Source organism: Gobio gobio (genome assembly GCF_949357685.1).
Source record: "Gobio gobio genome assembly, chromosome: 23".
NCBI lineage: Eukaryota > Metazoa > Chordata > Actinopteri > Cypriniformes > Gobionidae > Gobio > Gobio gobio.
The window spans coordinates 3087930-3105420 of record NC_137119.1 but is presented as its reverse complement, the minus strand read 5'-3'; the positions used below and the strand labels follow the sequence as shown (position 1 = coordinate 3105420).

The 17491-nt window shown below is 38.8% G+C and overlaps 2 protein-coding genes across 4 annotated transcripts in view; one reads left to right on the top strand and one right to left on the bottom strand.

Annotated features, from left to right (window-relative positions):
* LOC307119564 (gamma-soluble NSF attachment protein-like) overlaps positions 1 to 10766 on the top strand; it is a gene marked incomplete at its 5' end in the record, with an annotated part of 14660 nt that extends 3894 nt beyond the window's left edge. Inside the window, 4 exons of the mRNA XM_079805906.1 lie at positions 254 to 324; positions 574 to 652; positions 730 to 939; positions 10216 to 10766. Of these exons, the coding sequence (XP_079662032.1) occupies positions 254 to 324; positions 574 to 652; positions 730 to 939; positions 10216 to 10356 (501 nt within the window). The 3' untranslated portion in view covers positions 10357 to 10766. The remainder of the gene's footprint in view (positions 1 to 253; positions 325 to 573; positions 653 to 729; positions 940 to 10215) is intronic.
* Positions 10767 to 11634: 868 nt separating this feature from the next.
* piezo2a (piezo-type mechanosensitive ion channel component 2a) overlaps positions 11635 to 17491 on the bottom strand; it is a 333058-nt gene continuing 327201 nt past the window's right edge. For all 3 annotated transcript variants that reach the window (XM_079805932.1, XM_079805930.1, XM_079805931.1), the window contains one exon: positions 11635 to 12226. In XM_079805932.1, the coding sequence (XP_079662058.1) occupies positions 11974 to 12226 (253 nt within the window). In that variant the 3' untranslated portion in view covers positions 11635 to 11973. The remainder of the gene's footprint in view (positions 12227 to 17491) is intronic.

The following is a 17491-nucleotide window of genomic DNA, read 5'->3' as shown; positions in this document are numbered from 1 at the left end:
AGTTTCGGACCATTCCGACGAAGCTACGATTTTTTACATTAAAAAAAAAAGACCGAAGACCCCCAGAGGGTTAAATATTGAAATTATAACATTCATTTCCTGACTTATTTTGTAAAATATCTCCTAATATAAACCGCATTTAAAATAATTTTATTTTTTAGATTTTTTATTAAAACCCTTCTTTCAGTGTCATATTTCTAACAGTATAACATAACATTAAGCCGGTCAGTGTGTGTGTGTAACGTGTTCTCAGAACGAGGATCGACTACGGCAAGCGGTGGAGCTCATTGGCAAAGCGTCACGGCTCCTCGTCAGACAACAGAAGTAAATGTTCATTGTTTTGTTTTATTATTCATGTTAGTCCACAGTACTAATCACTAATATTAACACACACAGCTAAAATGTTTTAGTAAATGTTGAGATGAACTAAGGTTAATAAATGCTGTAGAAGTATTGCTCATGTTAACTAATGTAGGCAGCTAATGTTAGTCAAGGCCATCCCTAGCAATCATTTATTAGCTTGTCCTTTACAGTAACTCTTGTGGATTATGGAGTGTGTTATTTAAATTGCAGGTTTGATGAAGCCGCTGTGTCCCTTCAGAAGGAGAAGAACATGTATAAAGAAATAGAGAATTATCCAACGTGCTTCAAGGTGTGTGTGAGGATTCATATCTCTGGAGTAGAGATGTGTTGCCACGAGTAACGGTGTGTGTGTGTGTGTGTGGTCAGAAAACGATCGCGCAGGTGCTGGTCCATCTGCACAGAGCGGACTATGTGGCGGCGGACAGGTGTGTGCGGGAGAGCTACAGTATCCCAGGGTTCAGCGGGAGTGAAGACTGCATAGCCATGGAGCAGCTCCTGCAGGGATATGATGAGCAAGATGAGGATCAGGTGACCCGAGTCTGTACCTCACCACTGCTCAGATACATGGACAACGACGTGAGTCTGCCACATGAGTGTGTGTGTGTGTGTGTGGGCATGTTTTTGTGAAATATCAGGACACAAATGTGTATAATGACATGGGTATGACACAGGTATTACAAAAAGAGGGTGAAATATGAGGACGTTCCCCATGTCCTCACTTTTCAAAATGCTTATAAATCACAGAATGAGGTTTTTTTCACAGAAAGTGAACTGCACAGTCTCCTGTGAGGGCTAGGTTTAGGGGCAGGGGCAGTGTGTGTGTGTGTGTGTGTGTGTGTGTGTGTGTGTGTGTGTGTGTGTGTGTGTGTGTGTGTGTGTGTGTGTGTGTGTGTGTGTGTGTGTGTGTGTGTGTGTGTGTGTGTGTGTGTGTGTGTGTGTGTGTGTGTGTGTGTGTGTGTGTGTGTGTGTGTGTGTGTGTGTGTGTGTGTGTGTGTGTGTGTGTGTGTGTGTGTGTGTGTGTGTGTGTGTGTGTGTGTGTGTGTGTGTGTGTGTGTGTGTGTGTGATGGGTAGGTTTAGGGGCAGTGTAAGGGGATAGAAAATACGGTTTGTACGGTATAAAAACCATTACGCCTATGGAATGTCCTCACATTTCACAAAAACAAACGTGTGTGTGTGTGTGCCACTCATCAGCAGTGTTGGGCACGTTACTTTAAAAAAGTAATTAGTTATAGTTACTAGTTACTTCTTACAAATAGTAACTGAGTTAGTAACTGAGTTACATCATTATAAAAGTAACTAATTACCAGGGAAAGTAATTACTGCGTTACTTTATTTTTCAAATGTTCAAATATGTCAAATAACTTGGATGCCCCCAATATTAGATATGTTACATGAATGAATTGGACACTAAATAGAATAAATTATTATTATAAAACATTGTACATTAATGTACACTATTGTAATGTTGCTGTGGGACAATGTAAGAGACACCTATCAAATTCAATATATTATTGTTAATATTATCAGTAGGCCTACTATAGTGTAAATATTGTGTAAATATTATCAGTATTATACTTTCCTTTGGTAGTTGAGCTCACGTTATCACCTGGGTTTTTAGCCACTATTTTTGTGGCATATGATGATGTGAGGCGCTTCAGAATCACTTCCACCGGCGTGGAGAGACTCTTTCCTCCTGGGCATAAGTTGCATGTTACATAAATATTCTTACCTTTCACCTCAACGAGGGAAAAGTAGCGCTTATACTTCCAGTTTGCGAAAGCTACCTTTGAAGTCGTTGGACCATCGCTGAACGTGCATATGCGTGTGCGTCATAGGTGTGTGTGTGTGTGTGTGTGTGTGAACCATAGACCGTGAAAAAAATAGGTGTGAACTCAACCTATCAACTTCAACCTTGTCTCCCACCCACCAATCATCATCAGTTATGTGTACCACCCAACCCAACCCCCAACACGCATGGCTGGTGCGCGCGCACACACACACACACACACACACGTTGCAGGTCCGACTGACAGAGAGCCTGTTCGGATGAAAAGCGCTTCAGTGAGCTCAATTATAGTAACGTGACTAACGCCGCATTTTTTTCCTCAGTAACGCTAACGGCATTGTAACGGGAGAAACAGTAATTCGTTTGATTACTCGTTACTAAAAAAAATAATTCCGTTAGTAACGCCGTTTATCTGTAACGCCGCTATTCCCATCACTGCTCATCAGTACAGTACAAAGAACATGAGTCTGTTAGGTAGCACTTTATTTTCAGTAGCAGGGTTTGTACATATTTCTACCAACGATCCTCATGAATATTGACCCAGATCATCTTCAGAACATGCTGACAAAAGTTGATGTCAAACTGTTTTCAAATAACACACTAATGAATTTGAAGAGGCCGCCAAAATGAAGCTGAGGCTCTGGGTGTTTGTCTAACGGAGGGCTGCGTCCTCAGCGATTCAACACTAGACACCGATATTAAATCAATACCATACAGGGTCTGAATTTTGGCGCGGATATTGCGCATAATTTTACTCACTCTCGCAAGTTTGGGGTTTTATGAAGTGGGAAATTACCGCATATGTTTATTATTAAATTAATCAACAAAGATTAATCACATCAAATCAGGCATTTGTTAACTATTTTGTAAGAAGTAATTTCAGCAATACTGCGCGTCTCCTTCTCTAGCTCTCAAAATTAGCAAAGACATCATTCCTACACTAAAGCAATCTGCGCGCTCAGATTCAACACTTTCACTGTCGCTGACGGAAATCACTTCCCACGTCTTTTTAAACCTCGACAATTTGAACATGCAAGCGATTTTATAGAATTTCATAATACAGGGTATGGGAGCTCTTTGAGAGAGTTTTCTTTGTGCTCATACCAACAACACACACACACACACACACACACACACAAGCCTAAAGAGCTCGCGCATTGCAAATTACGCTGTTTTTCCTTAGTCAAATACACACAAAATGATGTCAAAAATGTCCATCTTTAGTGAGTCGTCACATAAACACAGTTGGTTTTGTCTTTCGCGAATGTAAATAGTGCAATAGTATGTGTGCAAATATTATGAAATCTAAACGGTTGAAACGAACACTGGAGATTTCATGATATTTAATCAATGCGATCTTATGTGCGTTGACGAGTGTTAAAAGAAAATAAATGTCTAACTTTATAAGATGGTTTGAATTATGAACTCACCTGTCGATCTCTTAATGTCTTATACAAGACAGGACTGGCAAGTGACGATGCTTGGCAAGGTTTTTCAGCAGTTTTATAAGCAAAGTAATTCCAAATTTCACGTCTAATCCTGTCTTTATTAATGAGTTTTGGGAGTGTTGAGTGAGAATCAACTGCTGTATTCATTTTTGTTCCTCTATGGCCCCACATTTGCCGGTTTCGCGTCAGTTTGGGTTGCGATCTAGCGGTGAACTTCGGAACAGCAGCATATACCGAAATGAGCAAAATCATGATATTGTACCGTTTTAAATAAAATACATACCGGTATTTTCCCAGTACCGGTATACCGTGCATCCCTATGTCACACACAGCCACGAAAATACTATTCAAACTTAATTATTATGTATTACAAATCTTTAGATTAACTGGCTTTCATTAATGCAGTACAGTGACTGACAGCCGTCTGCGGTCTCACATTCCCCTTTTCCACCGAGGCAGTGCTGGTTCTGGTTCTGGTGCTGGTGCTGGTTCGGAGCCAGAGTCTAGTTTCAAATCGGTTCTTAGTCTTTCCACAACCAAAGCACCAGCTCTGAACCAGGAGAAGTGGTTCTTAAGTAGCACCAAATCATTGCTGGGCTAGAAGTAAGAACCGCTTGCGTCGGACTGGGTTACTGTGATCAGTGTTGGGGAAAGTTACTTTGAAAAGTAATGCATTACAATATTGCGTTTCTCCCTTAAAAAGTAACTAATTGAGTTACTTAGTTACTTTTTACTTAGTCCGCAAAATAACATAGGGTTCATAGACAATTGGAAAAGTTTTTGTGGCAGACCTGACCTGTTGAAGAAGGATGGCATTCATCCCTCTTGGGGTGGAGCCGCTCTTCTCTCTAGTAATCTGGCACACAGTCTTAGAGCTAAACCTTGACTCACTAGGGCCCAGGTCAGGAAGCAGACAAACTGGCTAAACCGAGCGTCTGCTAGCGGTCTCACGTCACCGGAGTCAGATAAATCCCAGCACATAGAGACTCTTTCACCGAGATATTATCATATAGAGACTGTGTCTGTTCCCCGAATTAGTAAATACAAAAAACATCCAAACCATTCAACAGTACAAATTTAATTGATGTCCAACAAATAAACAAAAGATATAAGACAGATGAACAATTGATAAAGCTTGGGTTGCTGAATATTAGATCCCTTTCCCCAAAAGCGCTTATTGTTAATATTACAGATAATAATCTAGATGTGCTGTGTTTGACAGAAACCTGGCTAAAACCTGACGACTACATTACCTTAAATGAGTCCACCCCCCAAGATTATTGTTATAAACATGAGCCGCGTCTGAAAGGTAAAGGGGGAGGGGTTGCTGTAATTTATAATAATATCTAATATAATAATATCTTCTGCTCTTTCCACAAATTTCTAATTGAGTTACTTAGTTACTTTTTAAGAAAAGTAATGTTACGTTACTTTTGCGTTACTTTTTCTCACCTTTTTCTCACTTGTTTTTGTTTTTTTTATAACAAAAAAGTTATATTTGTGCAACGGTAAAGACCTCTTCATACTAAAATGTAAATAATGCGCCTCAGGCTGAGGTAAAAATGCAGATTCCCTCATGAACACTAGAGGGCGCAGCTCTGGATAATGGAGAATAGGACGCAGGAGAAAAAAGTTTTACCAATAAAAACAAAAATCTAGTAATTTTCATCATCAAAGGTCAGCAGCAAGACATTGGTAAATTAAATATAAAGGTTGATTATGCATAAAAAGTTGTTTTATTTAACATTTAATTATTGGAGGTTTGCATAGTTCTCTGATTTTGCATTTGACTGATTTGGCTCTTATTTTTCTCCACATGGGGGCAGGAGAGCTGTCAGTCAAATTTAATGTGAAAAAGTAACTCAGATATTTTGTTGTAAATTTGAAAATTAATGCGTTACTTTACTAGTTACTTGGAAAAAGTTATATTATTACGTAACTCAAGTTATTTGTAATGCGTTTCCCCAACACTGACCGCGACCAACAAGACCAACACAAACTTGTGACCGCCATTGTTGAAATGGCAGCTAATGGAGCTAACAGCGGCTCGTTTGTAATCTCCGTCTATACACATTACGGCGAGCTGCATGCGTTGTATTCGCTGTGTTTTGATGCTGATGTCGGATCGTAAAGCCATGAGCACCAATAGTAACGCAACGCTCGCCATTGTTGATGGACGGCTTGTTGGAGATGTGCAGACCGATCGCCGTATGACCTCAGACACAGCGAGAGCACACGACTCCTCATGCTTTTCAATCACTCTGGATGTATTTGATATCATGCGCTGATAGGTTTGGGAACCGTTCACATTTTAACTGGTATCGGTACCAGTATCCAACGGTACCTTTTTCCGGTACTTTAGGGATGTTTACATCAATAACTGTAAATAACCTGTAAGTCATTTATTGAAGTGTTATTGACATTATGCCAGAGCTGCCCTGCTCTCCGTCTGTGATGTTTGATTACTGTAATATTTACTAGATAGTAGGCTACTAAAATACTTTACTTAAAACTACTTAAATTTAAATAATAAAAAAAATCATATAATTTTTTTCTTTTTAATTTCATTTCTATGAAAAGATGTCCCACAAATTATGTGCTGTGTATTTTCTAGTAATCAAATGATGAAGACATTGATTTAATTTCTTTTAATTTATTTAAACTTTTTTTGTCAAACAAAGTGCTGCACAACTGAGCTTTATACGGTTCAAAGTAAAACAGAAAAAATGTAATTTATTACTTAAAAAATAAAGTTTTGATTATTATTATAACACTAGTGTAAGTATTGTTAATTGAGGCGTGTCTAAATTCTACTGTACAACAGTGATGTATTTGTCAAGATAAACCGGACTTTTATTTTGACGGGTTGCTGTGAAGACCTTTGAGTTTCTGTGCGTTTATGACGGTAGTTTTTCTCAGATGAAACGGTAAAATGCTCATGAAGTGACACTCAGTGGCTCTGGAGATGATGTTTGTGCGTTCATGTCCTCATATGAGACGGCAGAGATGGAAACACACGACCATCATAGTGTGTGTGTGTGTGTGTGTGGTAAACCACGCTTCCACGGCATTCATTTGCACAGAGACACGCAGGATTCGTATTTAAATAGTCTTTTTGCGGTTTCTATATCACCAGATGTGTTCCAGATGTGTTCCAGATGTGTTCTCAGGTACCGAAATTTGGTACTGATTGATTTAATGTGAATCGGTACTCTGTAGTACTGGCGTAATTCGGTGGGTGCCCTTAAAAGTACAGAGTTCGTTACCAAACCCTATGCGCTGATTGTCCTGCGCAGCGGCGATGCATCTCGAACAAGCCTTGTGTGTGTGTGTGTGTGTGTGTGTGTTTCCCGCTGAGAAAGATGAGACGTATTACAGTGATGTAAGACTGGCTCTGTGGCGGCTCTCTAGCCTGTGGAAAGGCGAACCGGTTCTTAGAAGACTCGTCAGTGGAACCAACTCCAAACTGGCACTAGCACTGAACTAGCACTGGTTCATTCTGGTGGAAAGGGGGACCAGTGGCTCGCGTTACTGTCAGTTTAGTGTAAGTGATTAATTTACAGCAAAACAAAATATAACATCACATATACGAAAACTTTTTATTTTTCTCTTACATTTCACAATCAACTCAGTCAAGCTCAGTACTGACTCTTTTTCCATCAGTTTATTAAATGCATCCAAAGGATTGTGGGTGATTTTAAGGCTGTGAAATGAAGGCTGCCTTCCCATGATCCTTCACATTGAGATGGCCTTTGATGACGTGTAGCCTTCCGTCTGAGAAACACCCATCATCTCCACAATGCTCTGGTGTATTCTGACCAAACTTGGTGTGTGTTCTGACGACCATGACCTGAGGCGACCTGCATGGTTTCGGCACAGTGCCACCTAGTGGTCAGGAGACATTTTTGCTTATAACTTCTGGTCAAAACTAGTCTCTTTCAAGCCTGTAGCACTCCTGTCAGAAACTGAAGCCTCCGCGCCTCGATCGCCCTCCAGTGGCCGGTCCCAGTATAGCTCATAAACCCCACCCCTCCATGCATTAGAATGGACGCGAGACAAACTAAACAATTCAATTACACTTCAAATAATTGTTTCCTAAAGATGGTTTCTGTCATTTTTAGGCAGTTTTTATCACAATGATTTCATTTCAAGTGTTCGTTTTTTAAATAAATCTAGTTTTAGTGAGTTATTTGATGCTATAAAAACGGGGGGTGTGAGGTCATGATTGACAGCTGAGATTGACGGCTGCTCTGAGTGAAGTTTTCACTGAGGCACTAACAGACTTTTTTCGGGATTTTTGGGAGGAGATTGGAGCTTTAATTTCTACATTTCTATAACTGTTTATTTCATTTCTATAACTTTAATTATTTGCTTTTGATAATCGCACCTCTGCTTCCGGTTCTCTACTGCGCAGACTCGCTCCCAAGATGTCAACGGAAGTCAATGAAGTCGTGTCGTCCATATTTTTTTACGGTCTATGGTCTCTTTAGATTCAGCGTTTCATGCCGAGTCAAACGATGTCCATATTACCCACATTTTTACATCGGACAATTTTAATTTAGTCGTAAAGTGCTATATTTTAACACGCATTGGCTTATTGTTACGAAACTCTGTGTCTTGAGCACCATCCCCTGACAGTACTCAAACATTTATGGGGCAGCGCCACCTTGTGGTCAAAAGTAAATACATTTTAATAATCAAAGTATAATCAAATAGTAAAAAATTAGAGCTCTCAAAAGATTAATCGCGATTAATCGCATCAAAAATAAAAGTTTGTTTACATAATATATGTGTGTGTACTCTGTTAATTATTATTTATATATAAATACACACACATTCATGTATATATTTAAGAAAAAAATATTTTTATATATAAAACATTTATATTTATAGATTATATAAATGTATATACAGTATATACATGCAAATATTTCTTAAATATATACATGATTGTGTGTGTATTTATATATATATATATATATGAGTACACACATATGTAAACACAAACTTTTATTTTGGATGTGATTAATCGCGATTAATCTTTTGACAGCCCTATAAAAAAATGCGAATAACTTTTGATTAAATTCACCTATTGTAATAAATCTTAATAGATCCCTTGACTCGCGCTGAGAACACGGATACCAATTTTGCCAAAGTCAGCCGAACTTCCTGTCCGCCATTTTGATTTTCTTTATCCTCCTGGACCGTTCGTCAGATTTTCACCAAAATCGAATCGTATCATCGTCAGAATGTGCCAGCAAAAAGTTATGGATTTCATGTCAATGGACGAAAGCATTTTTGTGAAATGACTCTGAGGCTGTATCTCTGCAATGCTTTGGCATAATGACACTAAACTGTGTCATCTCACTCTGACCACATCAGTTTGGTCACAGCGCCACCTATTGGTCAAAAGGGATAAAGCGTTAAATCAAACTAGTGACTGTATTTGTGATGTTTCAGCCATTTTGCCTGAAATAATTTTTAAGTGCTCTGCTCTCAGATATAGTTAATTATACTCGTTGTACCTCAGCTGTATGTGACCGCAAAATGACTTGAGTGAGTTGTTTTCAGGGGTTTCTAATCTTTTCATTGTCTCTGTTTCACTCACACGTCGAAGAATGTGGCAGGTATGACATCACAAACGAAACCCTTTGCATATTACAGTAGAGAAAGTCTCCAGTTTCCCTCCTATAATGTTAGTGAAGGTCATGTTTAGTCTGTCCGGCCTCTCTCTGACCCTTTAGAATGAAACCAGCATCTGTAAAACCTCCACATGCAAATGAGCAGTGTTGGGGAAAGTTACTGTGAAAAGTAATGCATTACAATATTGCGTTACTCCCTTAAAAAGTAACTAATTGAGTTACTTAGTTACTTTTAAGAAAAGTAATGCGTTACATTTGCGTTACTTTTTCTCACCTGGGCTGGGCTTGTTTTTGTTTTTTTGTAACAGTTATATTTGTGCAACGGTAAAGACCTCTTCATACCAAAATGTAAATAATGCGCCTCAGGCTGAGGTAAAGATGCAGATTCCCTCATGAACACTAGAGGGCGCAGCTCTGGATAATGGAGACGCAGGAAAAGTTTTTCTAGTAATTTTCATCATCAAATACTTGTCAATTAAATATAAAGGTAGATTATGCATAAAAATAGTTGTTTAATTTAACATTTAATTATTGGAGGTTTGCATAGTACTCTGATTTTGCATTTGACTGATTTTATTCATTTTGAGGAGAACAGAATCTTTATTGTGCAAGTGAGAGAAATAAATGCTCACATTTAGTCTAGAACTACAATAACCATCATGTTCACACACACACACACACACACACACACACACACACACACCTCTGCACTTATTTTTCTCCACATGAGCTGTCAGTCAAATTAATGTGAAAAAGTAACTTGCATTACTTTTTTGAAAAAGTAACTGTGATATTTTGTTGTAAATTTGAAAAGTAATGCGTAAATACTTTACTAGTTACTTGGAAAAAGCAATATTATTACATAACTCAAGTTACTTGTAATGCGTTTCCCCAACACTGTAAATGACCTCTTTAATAACCAGGTGTATGTCCGTCAATCAGCTCATGATTGTGATGTCTTTACCTGTCCTACAGTACGCAAAGCTGGCCATCAGCCTGAAAGTGCCTGGAGGAGGAGGAGGGAAGAAGAAGAAAGCGATCGCCGCTAACGCTAGCGGAGACGCTGGAGCCCAGCCGGAGGAAGATGAGGATGAGTACGCTGGAGGACTCTGCTAAACACATCCACCGCCTCAGACTCCAGCATGAAGGTGCATGAGATATTATAATCCTGTCCTGGAGGAGTTTGTGTTTTAAGATGCGCTCAGAAAAGCCACTCAAGCATGTGTGTATTTATTCAGGTTTGCCGCTAAACTCCCTGAAGTTGAGTTTTCATGCAAACCCGATCAGCCTTACTGTTAAACGAGTGTGTGTGTGTGTGTGTACAGTGTATCAGACTTATTCAAAACCACACACTATCATGTGAATATTGAAGAGCTGGGATGTGGATACCAGTGCCTGCCTGACCAAAATGTATTTGTCATTTCAGTACTGTTTCAACTTATTCTCATTCATTCTTAAAGGGTTAGTTCACTTCCTGATGATTTCCTCACCTCATCTCATCCAAGAGGTTCATGTCTTTCTTTCTTCAGTGGAAAAGAAAGAGTTTTTTGAGGAAAATATTCCAGGATTTTTCTCCTCATAATGGACTTCAATGGGAACCAACGGCTGAAGATCCAAATCACTGCAGCTTCAGAGGAAGAGCTTCAGAGGCTCTGATCTAGACAAACATCAGACACATTTACAACACAGTTTATTTATACTTTTAAGCTCGACTTCGGTGTAGGATCACGTTGGAAAGGTCACATGACGTAGATGGAAGTACCGAAAAAAACCGTTTTCCGCAAACTTTAAAATGGTCCAACATCGTTGCTTTACCTTTATTTGTGTAAAGAGCGTTTGATTTAGTCTTTGCACGTTTGTTTTAACACTGGGTCGGTTCTTCCACCTGCGTCATGTGACCTTTCCAACATGATGATGTCATATGCCGTGAAGAAGAGCAACACAGAAGTCGAGCATCTGAGGTTAAAATGTGTAAATGTATCCGATGTTTGTCTAGATCAGACTCTGTTCCTCGTCTCTGAAGCTCTTCCTCTGAAACTGCAGTGATTTGGACCTTCAGCCGTTGAAGTCCATTATGTGGAGAAAAATCCTGGAATGTTTTCCTCAAAAAAACTGAAGAAAGAAACACATCTTGGATGAGATGGGGTGAGTAAACTATCAGGAAATGTTCATTTTGAAGTGAACTAACCCTTAAACTCGGTTTATTCTTTGCATGAAATGCCTTAAGATAATCAGAATATAAAAACTTAGTTGTGTTTTAGTTGAAGGTGTGCAGGGATCAATTTCTGTTCTGGCGGACTCATGTTTACTGTGATCGCATGGTTTCAGAATAAATAAAGACTCTATTTTAGATGCTTTTAACTGAGTTTTGTACACAGACACACACAGACCAACCGGTTTCCAGAATGTGCTTTATGATCCTGACCCACAATCACAGAGCATCTGAGAGCTTCAGTCCTAAACATCCAGCTCTTGAAGAACCCGAGCACTTCTGGGTCCAGTTTTCTCTGAGGATAAAAAGTGCCTAGTGTCTTTCAGTCGCCGTCTCCTTGTTCAAGTGTACAGCCAGCCACCAGGACAGTATATTGCACAGCGCACGATTAACACACACTCCCAGTGTCTAAATCTGTCCCCTGTGGGTCCCAGGTCCTCTTGGTCACAGGAGCACTAATGAGTGGACACTTCCTGCGGGAAGCAGCATCCGGCCTCGGGTTTCCCAGCGATCCCAGAGGCTCATTTGGTCTTCTCGCGGGTCCACTTGATCATGGTCTCCGGAGAGCGGTAGAGGAAGATGAGTTTGGCGTACAGGTCCTCCTCCAGCTCCAGCTCGCCCGTCTCCCGCACCAGGAAGATGTCGGTGCAGAGCTTGAGGATGCGATCCACACAGGGAAGCTCTTCGAACATGATGGAGTGCGAGATGCCGCTGAAGAACTCGCGGACGAACTTCCCGATCACCAGAACCACAGATGCGTAGAGTCCCATGATCCTGCGGGAGACAGTCATGTGTTATACATCTGTGGCCCTTCACAGTCTGTGCAGGAGTTATCGTTTAAAGGGTTAGTTCACCCAAAAATTAAAATTCTGTCATTAATTCCTCACCCTCATGTGGTTGGACACCCGTCAGACCTCCGTTCATCTTCAGACACAAATGAAGATATTTTAGTGTAAAGCTGATGCTGAGAAAGGCTTCAGATAGGCCTCCATTGGCTCAATGCACTTTACACTCTCAAGACCCATAAAAGGCACTTAAAACGTCGTTACAAAGTCCATCTCACCACAGTGACTCTACAATAATTTTACGAAGCGACGACAATAGTTTTTGTGCGCAAAAAAAAATCTAAATAACACCTTTATCCAGCTTGTTCTTGTCTTCCGTGTGTGTCTCCACGACGCATGCGTGAGAATATGACGTAGATCCGGCGTTCGGGAATCCATGAAATGCTCACTTTAGCCCCATTTAGAGAACTACGCCGAGACCTAAAGCACGATCAGTGTAGAATTCAACAGCTGAGATACGAGCGTCTTCCTCTGCTCGTAAACAAATCTCTTCTGGGTCATGTGTCCGAACGCCGGATCTGCTCATATTCTCACGCATGCGTCGTGGAGACACACACAGAAGACAAGAACAAGCTGGATAAAGGTGTTAAGATTTTTTTTTTTTGTGCACAAAAACTATTGTCGTCGCATTGTAAAATTATTGTAGAGTCACTGTGGTGAGATGGACTTTGTAACGATGTTTTTAGTGCCTTTTATGGGTCTTGTGAGTGTAAATGTACTGAATGCCAATGGAGGCCTATCTGAAGCCTTTCTCAGCATCAGATTTACACTAAAATATCTTCATTTGTGTCTGAAGATGAACGGAGGTCTGACGGGTGTCCAACCACATGAGGGTGAGTAATTAATGAAAGAATTTACATTTTTGGGTGAACTAACCCTTTAACCAGCAAACCATCACAAAACAGTGCTTTCCTTCTCACAGTTAACTAGGCCTGTCACGATTGGTCGATACAATTGACTGCGTAGACGCTGTTAATTAGTCGACGTCCATATTTTTAGTCGACTGGTTAAGTTGGGGACGATATGAAATTGTATTAGTACCGGTACTTTAAAAATGACAGCACTCTATAGACGGTTTCAACGGCAACAACATTAACAAACGTTTCTGCGCATGCGTGACTTTGTGGCCCAAACTTAACTTCCGGTAGTCGTCCGCAAAGAATCAATAACAACAGAGGCTGCGTTATCTTTGTGCTATCATCTTTCATTTCAATTGTGCAACATTATCTTAATGTTTTTATTGTTTCAGCATGTTTATTATAAATAATCTCCCATTTCTTTCTGCAATATAGAGTGGGGGAAACGCCCCCCTTAAAGGGTTAGTTCACCCAAAACTGAAAATCCTGTTATTAATTACTCGCCCTCATGTCGACCCCAACCCGTAAGACCGTAGAGAAGAAGAACAATATCTTAATTTGTGTTGTCTTACAGGTTTGGAACGTCATGAGGGAGAGAAATAATGACAGATTTATAATGTTTGGGTGAACTAACCCTTAGGAACGTTTAATGCTGTTTTCTGTACGGTATCTTATATAAATGCTTGCGCGCTCGCCTTCAATCATGCAATGCATCGGAATAACATGTTTCTTTGTTTCATAATATAAGATTAATGTTGGGAAACTTAACTTGTAGATAAAGTTCCCTATTTGAGATTATATATGTATATGAATGCATCACAAAAAGTCCTGTGCTCTATGGGCACTGCCATTAATAGAGGACAAAGGCACATTTAAATATTTAGCAGGAAACATAAATGCGATCAGTTATCCAGATGGCGACCACTTGATGTGAACAAATGTAAACTCGCTGTGTCCTGATTGGCTGATGATCACCGCCAGAATAAGTTACATCTAGAGTAGATTATTTCTGATAACAAGCTAAATAAATAACAAGTAAATGACATTAGACGCTCTCGTATGCTGGATATTTCTGAAGCATTTAAGGCTTTTTGATGAGTCGCACACACTGCTTTTGGCTGATGTCATATTCTCTCTGCTTGATCGTTAATATTTATATCATGTTATCCAAGAATAGTACGTCAAAAATGTGTTTCTACTGAGTAGTGCGCCATACGATCCCCTTGCCAGACCATAAACAAACACAGACCGGAGGTTAACTTTGGGCCAGGCGCGTAACCATGGCAACGCACGTGTATAGTAAGTTCTGTCATATTCAATTACTTTGACAGTTTTTTGCCATGGTATGGATTCAGTATCAGTATTGAGGTATTTTAGTCTGGTATCGTATGGAAGTCATGATTTTGGTATCGTGACAGCACTATTCTATATAAAAAGTATTTTCTGATATTCTTTTTTTTTTATGTTAGTTTAGAAATTTGTACCAAGAGCTTGTTTACATTATATATTTTTTATAGTACACTACTGAATGCCAACGTTGCAAGTTAAATTAAATGTTTTTAAGTAAAATTGTTGAAAATTATTGTGATTAGTCGATAGATTAATCAATAAATGAGTTGATAGATAAATGAGTCGTTAGTGTCAGCCCTGTAGTTATCAACTCATTAGTGAGAGTTCTGTGATCACATGGGCTGGGCATCGACTTTCATACTTTTTAGGTATCGACCCAATTGCCTCGACACTATCGAGTATCATAAAAGGTCTTGTGGTTTGATACCTAAGGGGTTAATCTAGTCAACATCAGTGAGCCAATAAGCATGCAGCACGATTGGCTGTGGTGGAAAAAACAATTTCCACCACACGCATTTTTAAAGAAGTCTCTTCTGCTTACCAAGGCTGATCAAAAATACAGCAAAAATTCGATTTAATTTTTTTTTTACAATTTAAAATAACTTTTACATTTCAATATATATTTTAAAAAGCAATTTATTTCTGTGATTCAAATCTGAATTTTCAGCATCATTACTCCAGACTTTAGTCACATAATCCTTCAGAAATATTTTTTTTAACTTTCTATTTCAGATAAATGCTGTTCTTTAGAACCTTCTATCCATCAAAGAATCCTAAAAAAAAAAAGTTTTACACAACTGTGTTCAACACAGATAATAATCATAAGTGTGTGTTGATATGAGAATGATTAGTGAAGGGTCATGTGACACTGAAGACTGGAGTAATGATGATATAAATCACACTTTACTGTATATTCACACAGAAAACAGTCACAACAGAACTGTCACAATATTACAGCTTTTTTTGTATTTTTAATAACATAAATGCAGCCTTGGTGAGCAGAAGAGACTTCTGTAAAAACATTAAACATCTTCCCGTTCTCAGACTTTTGACCGGTGGTGTTTGTATATTAATCCTGGTGGGATTGAGCTATGAGGAAGTGCAAGTGTACTAATACTTTTACTAATGCTTTGCAAGTAATTGTGATTCTGCATTTCCTTTAGTACGTTTTTTTTTTTTAAATTACGTGATAAAGGTCTTAAATTTAATTCATAATGGTCTTGAAAAGGTCTTAAAGTCTTAAATTTGACTCTGTGAAACCTGCAGAAACCCTAGAGATGGGCGGTAAAAATGTTCCTCACGATAAGAATTATTCTTCCAGCGTTAATACCGATAAAGCCTTGATGATGACACGTCCCATCCGCAGCTCACGTGAACAACTACGGCTGAAGAGAGGAGTTTATCGCTAAACGAGGAGCTAATGCTACAAGCAAACACTATTTCAGTTCACCTCAATGAATGCAGAGTGCATTTGAGGCATTAGTGTGATTCACACACACTCACGGAGAGAGAGTCTATCCACGCACAATTGACGTGCTACATGTAAACACTATTTCCTGTAAGTTCATGTGGAATTCAGCCTTTATAAACAAGCATAAACTAACGCGCCAACAGCAATCTCAAATATTACTGTCCCTGTTTTGATTTCAGCAAATCAGCTCGAGTGAAGGCTGATTAATATTCATGATCCCAGCAGCTCATCAATCCTTAGTATTATCATCTTCTCAGAAACACTGAATGAGCAGCTTTAAGCTCCACCAGGCCTGAGATCAGTTATAATGACACATGCATTCATACGCTTTCATTCACACATGATTACTAAGCTGAAGTTCCATCATTAAATCATTATTTGCATTTTGTGTGTAATTTGAGCACATGGTTGGGGTTTTTCCACTTTTGCTGTTTGCACCATGAGAATATGAATAAATACAGAATCTGTGTTTACATTTCACACTTGATTTGAGTTATGGTGATTATTATTATTGTGATGTTTGTCAGTACAGTTGCACTATTCAATGATCTGCACGTTAACAGAAGAAAAGAATATCTGCAACTCTTCCGTTTCTGAAAGGGCTGGTGTGGATTTGACTGTTGTTTATTCTTGTATGTATTACAGGAGCGTGTTTGATTTGACTTTAGATCAGTTTGTGTTTCAAGAATGTGTTCAGCGGTCACATGAGGAATCGTCATCGCAATAAACAACAGAAAATGTGTTATTAAGTCCATATCGCCCATCGCCTGCTTTGTGTTCACACCCAAGTGATTTTCACAGGCAGGGGCGATTCTAGGATTTTCATTTTAGGGGGTATGAAAAAAAAAATGGTAAGACTTTAATTTAGGCTCCAATTCTCACTATTAACTAGTAGCTTATTAGTATGCATATTAGGATATTGGCTGTTTATTATGATTTATAAAGCAAATATTAATGGCTTATTCTGCATGACCATATTGTACATCCCTTAATCATACAATGTAGGCAGGTTTATAATCTCAGATTTCCCAAATGTGAGGTTTGGGGGCTTGCTCCCTGAGAACATTTTGATTTCTATGATCTAAACATGTGCATTTTAAGATGTTCTGAACACCAAAAAATGAGATAACAGCTTGAAAACCATGTCATGCCAACGTTTTTCCATTTTCGTCAGTGAAGACAGTAAACATATGTTTAACTGATATTTATATGTTTTATGAATCATTTTTGTACATTTACTAATTTACTGAAGGCTAACAGGTAACATTTATTAAATTAATTCACAATATGCACACATTCATTATTAATCTTATGCCTAATCTGAAGAAAACGGCTTTGTTAATATTTCTTGTTTGTTAATTATATCATAAATGACATTACATAGGCCTATTTCAATTCAAAATGGCGAAATTAGACCAAAGTTTATTCATTTGGCTGAATATTTTTGTCATTTGTTTAACATTTCTGACTTAAAGAAGCAGCTGTCAAATATGAAATGTTTAGTTTAGCTTCATAT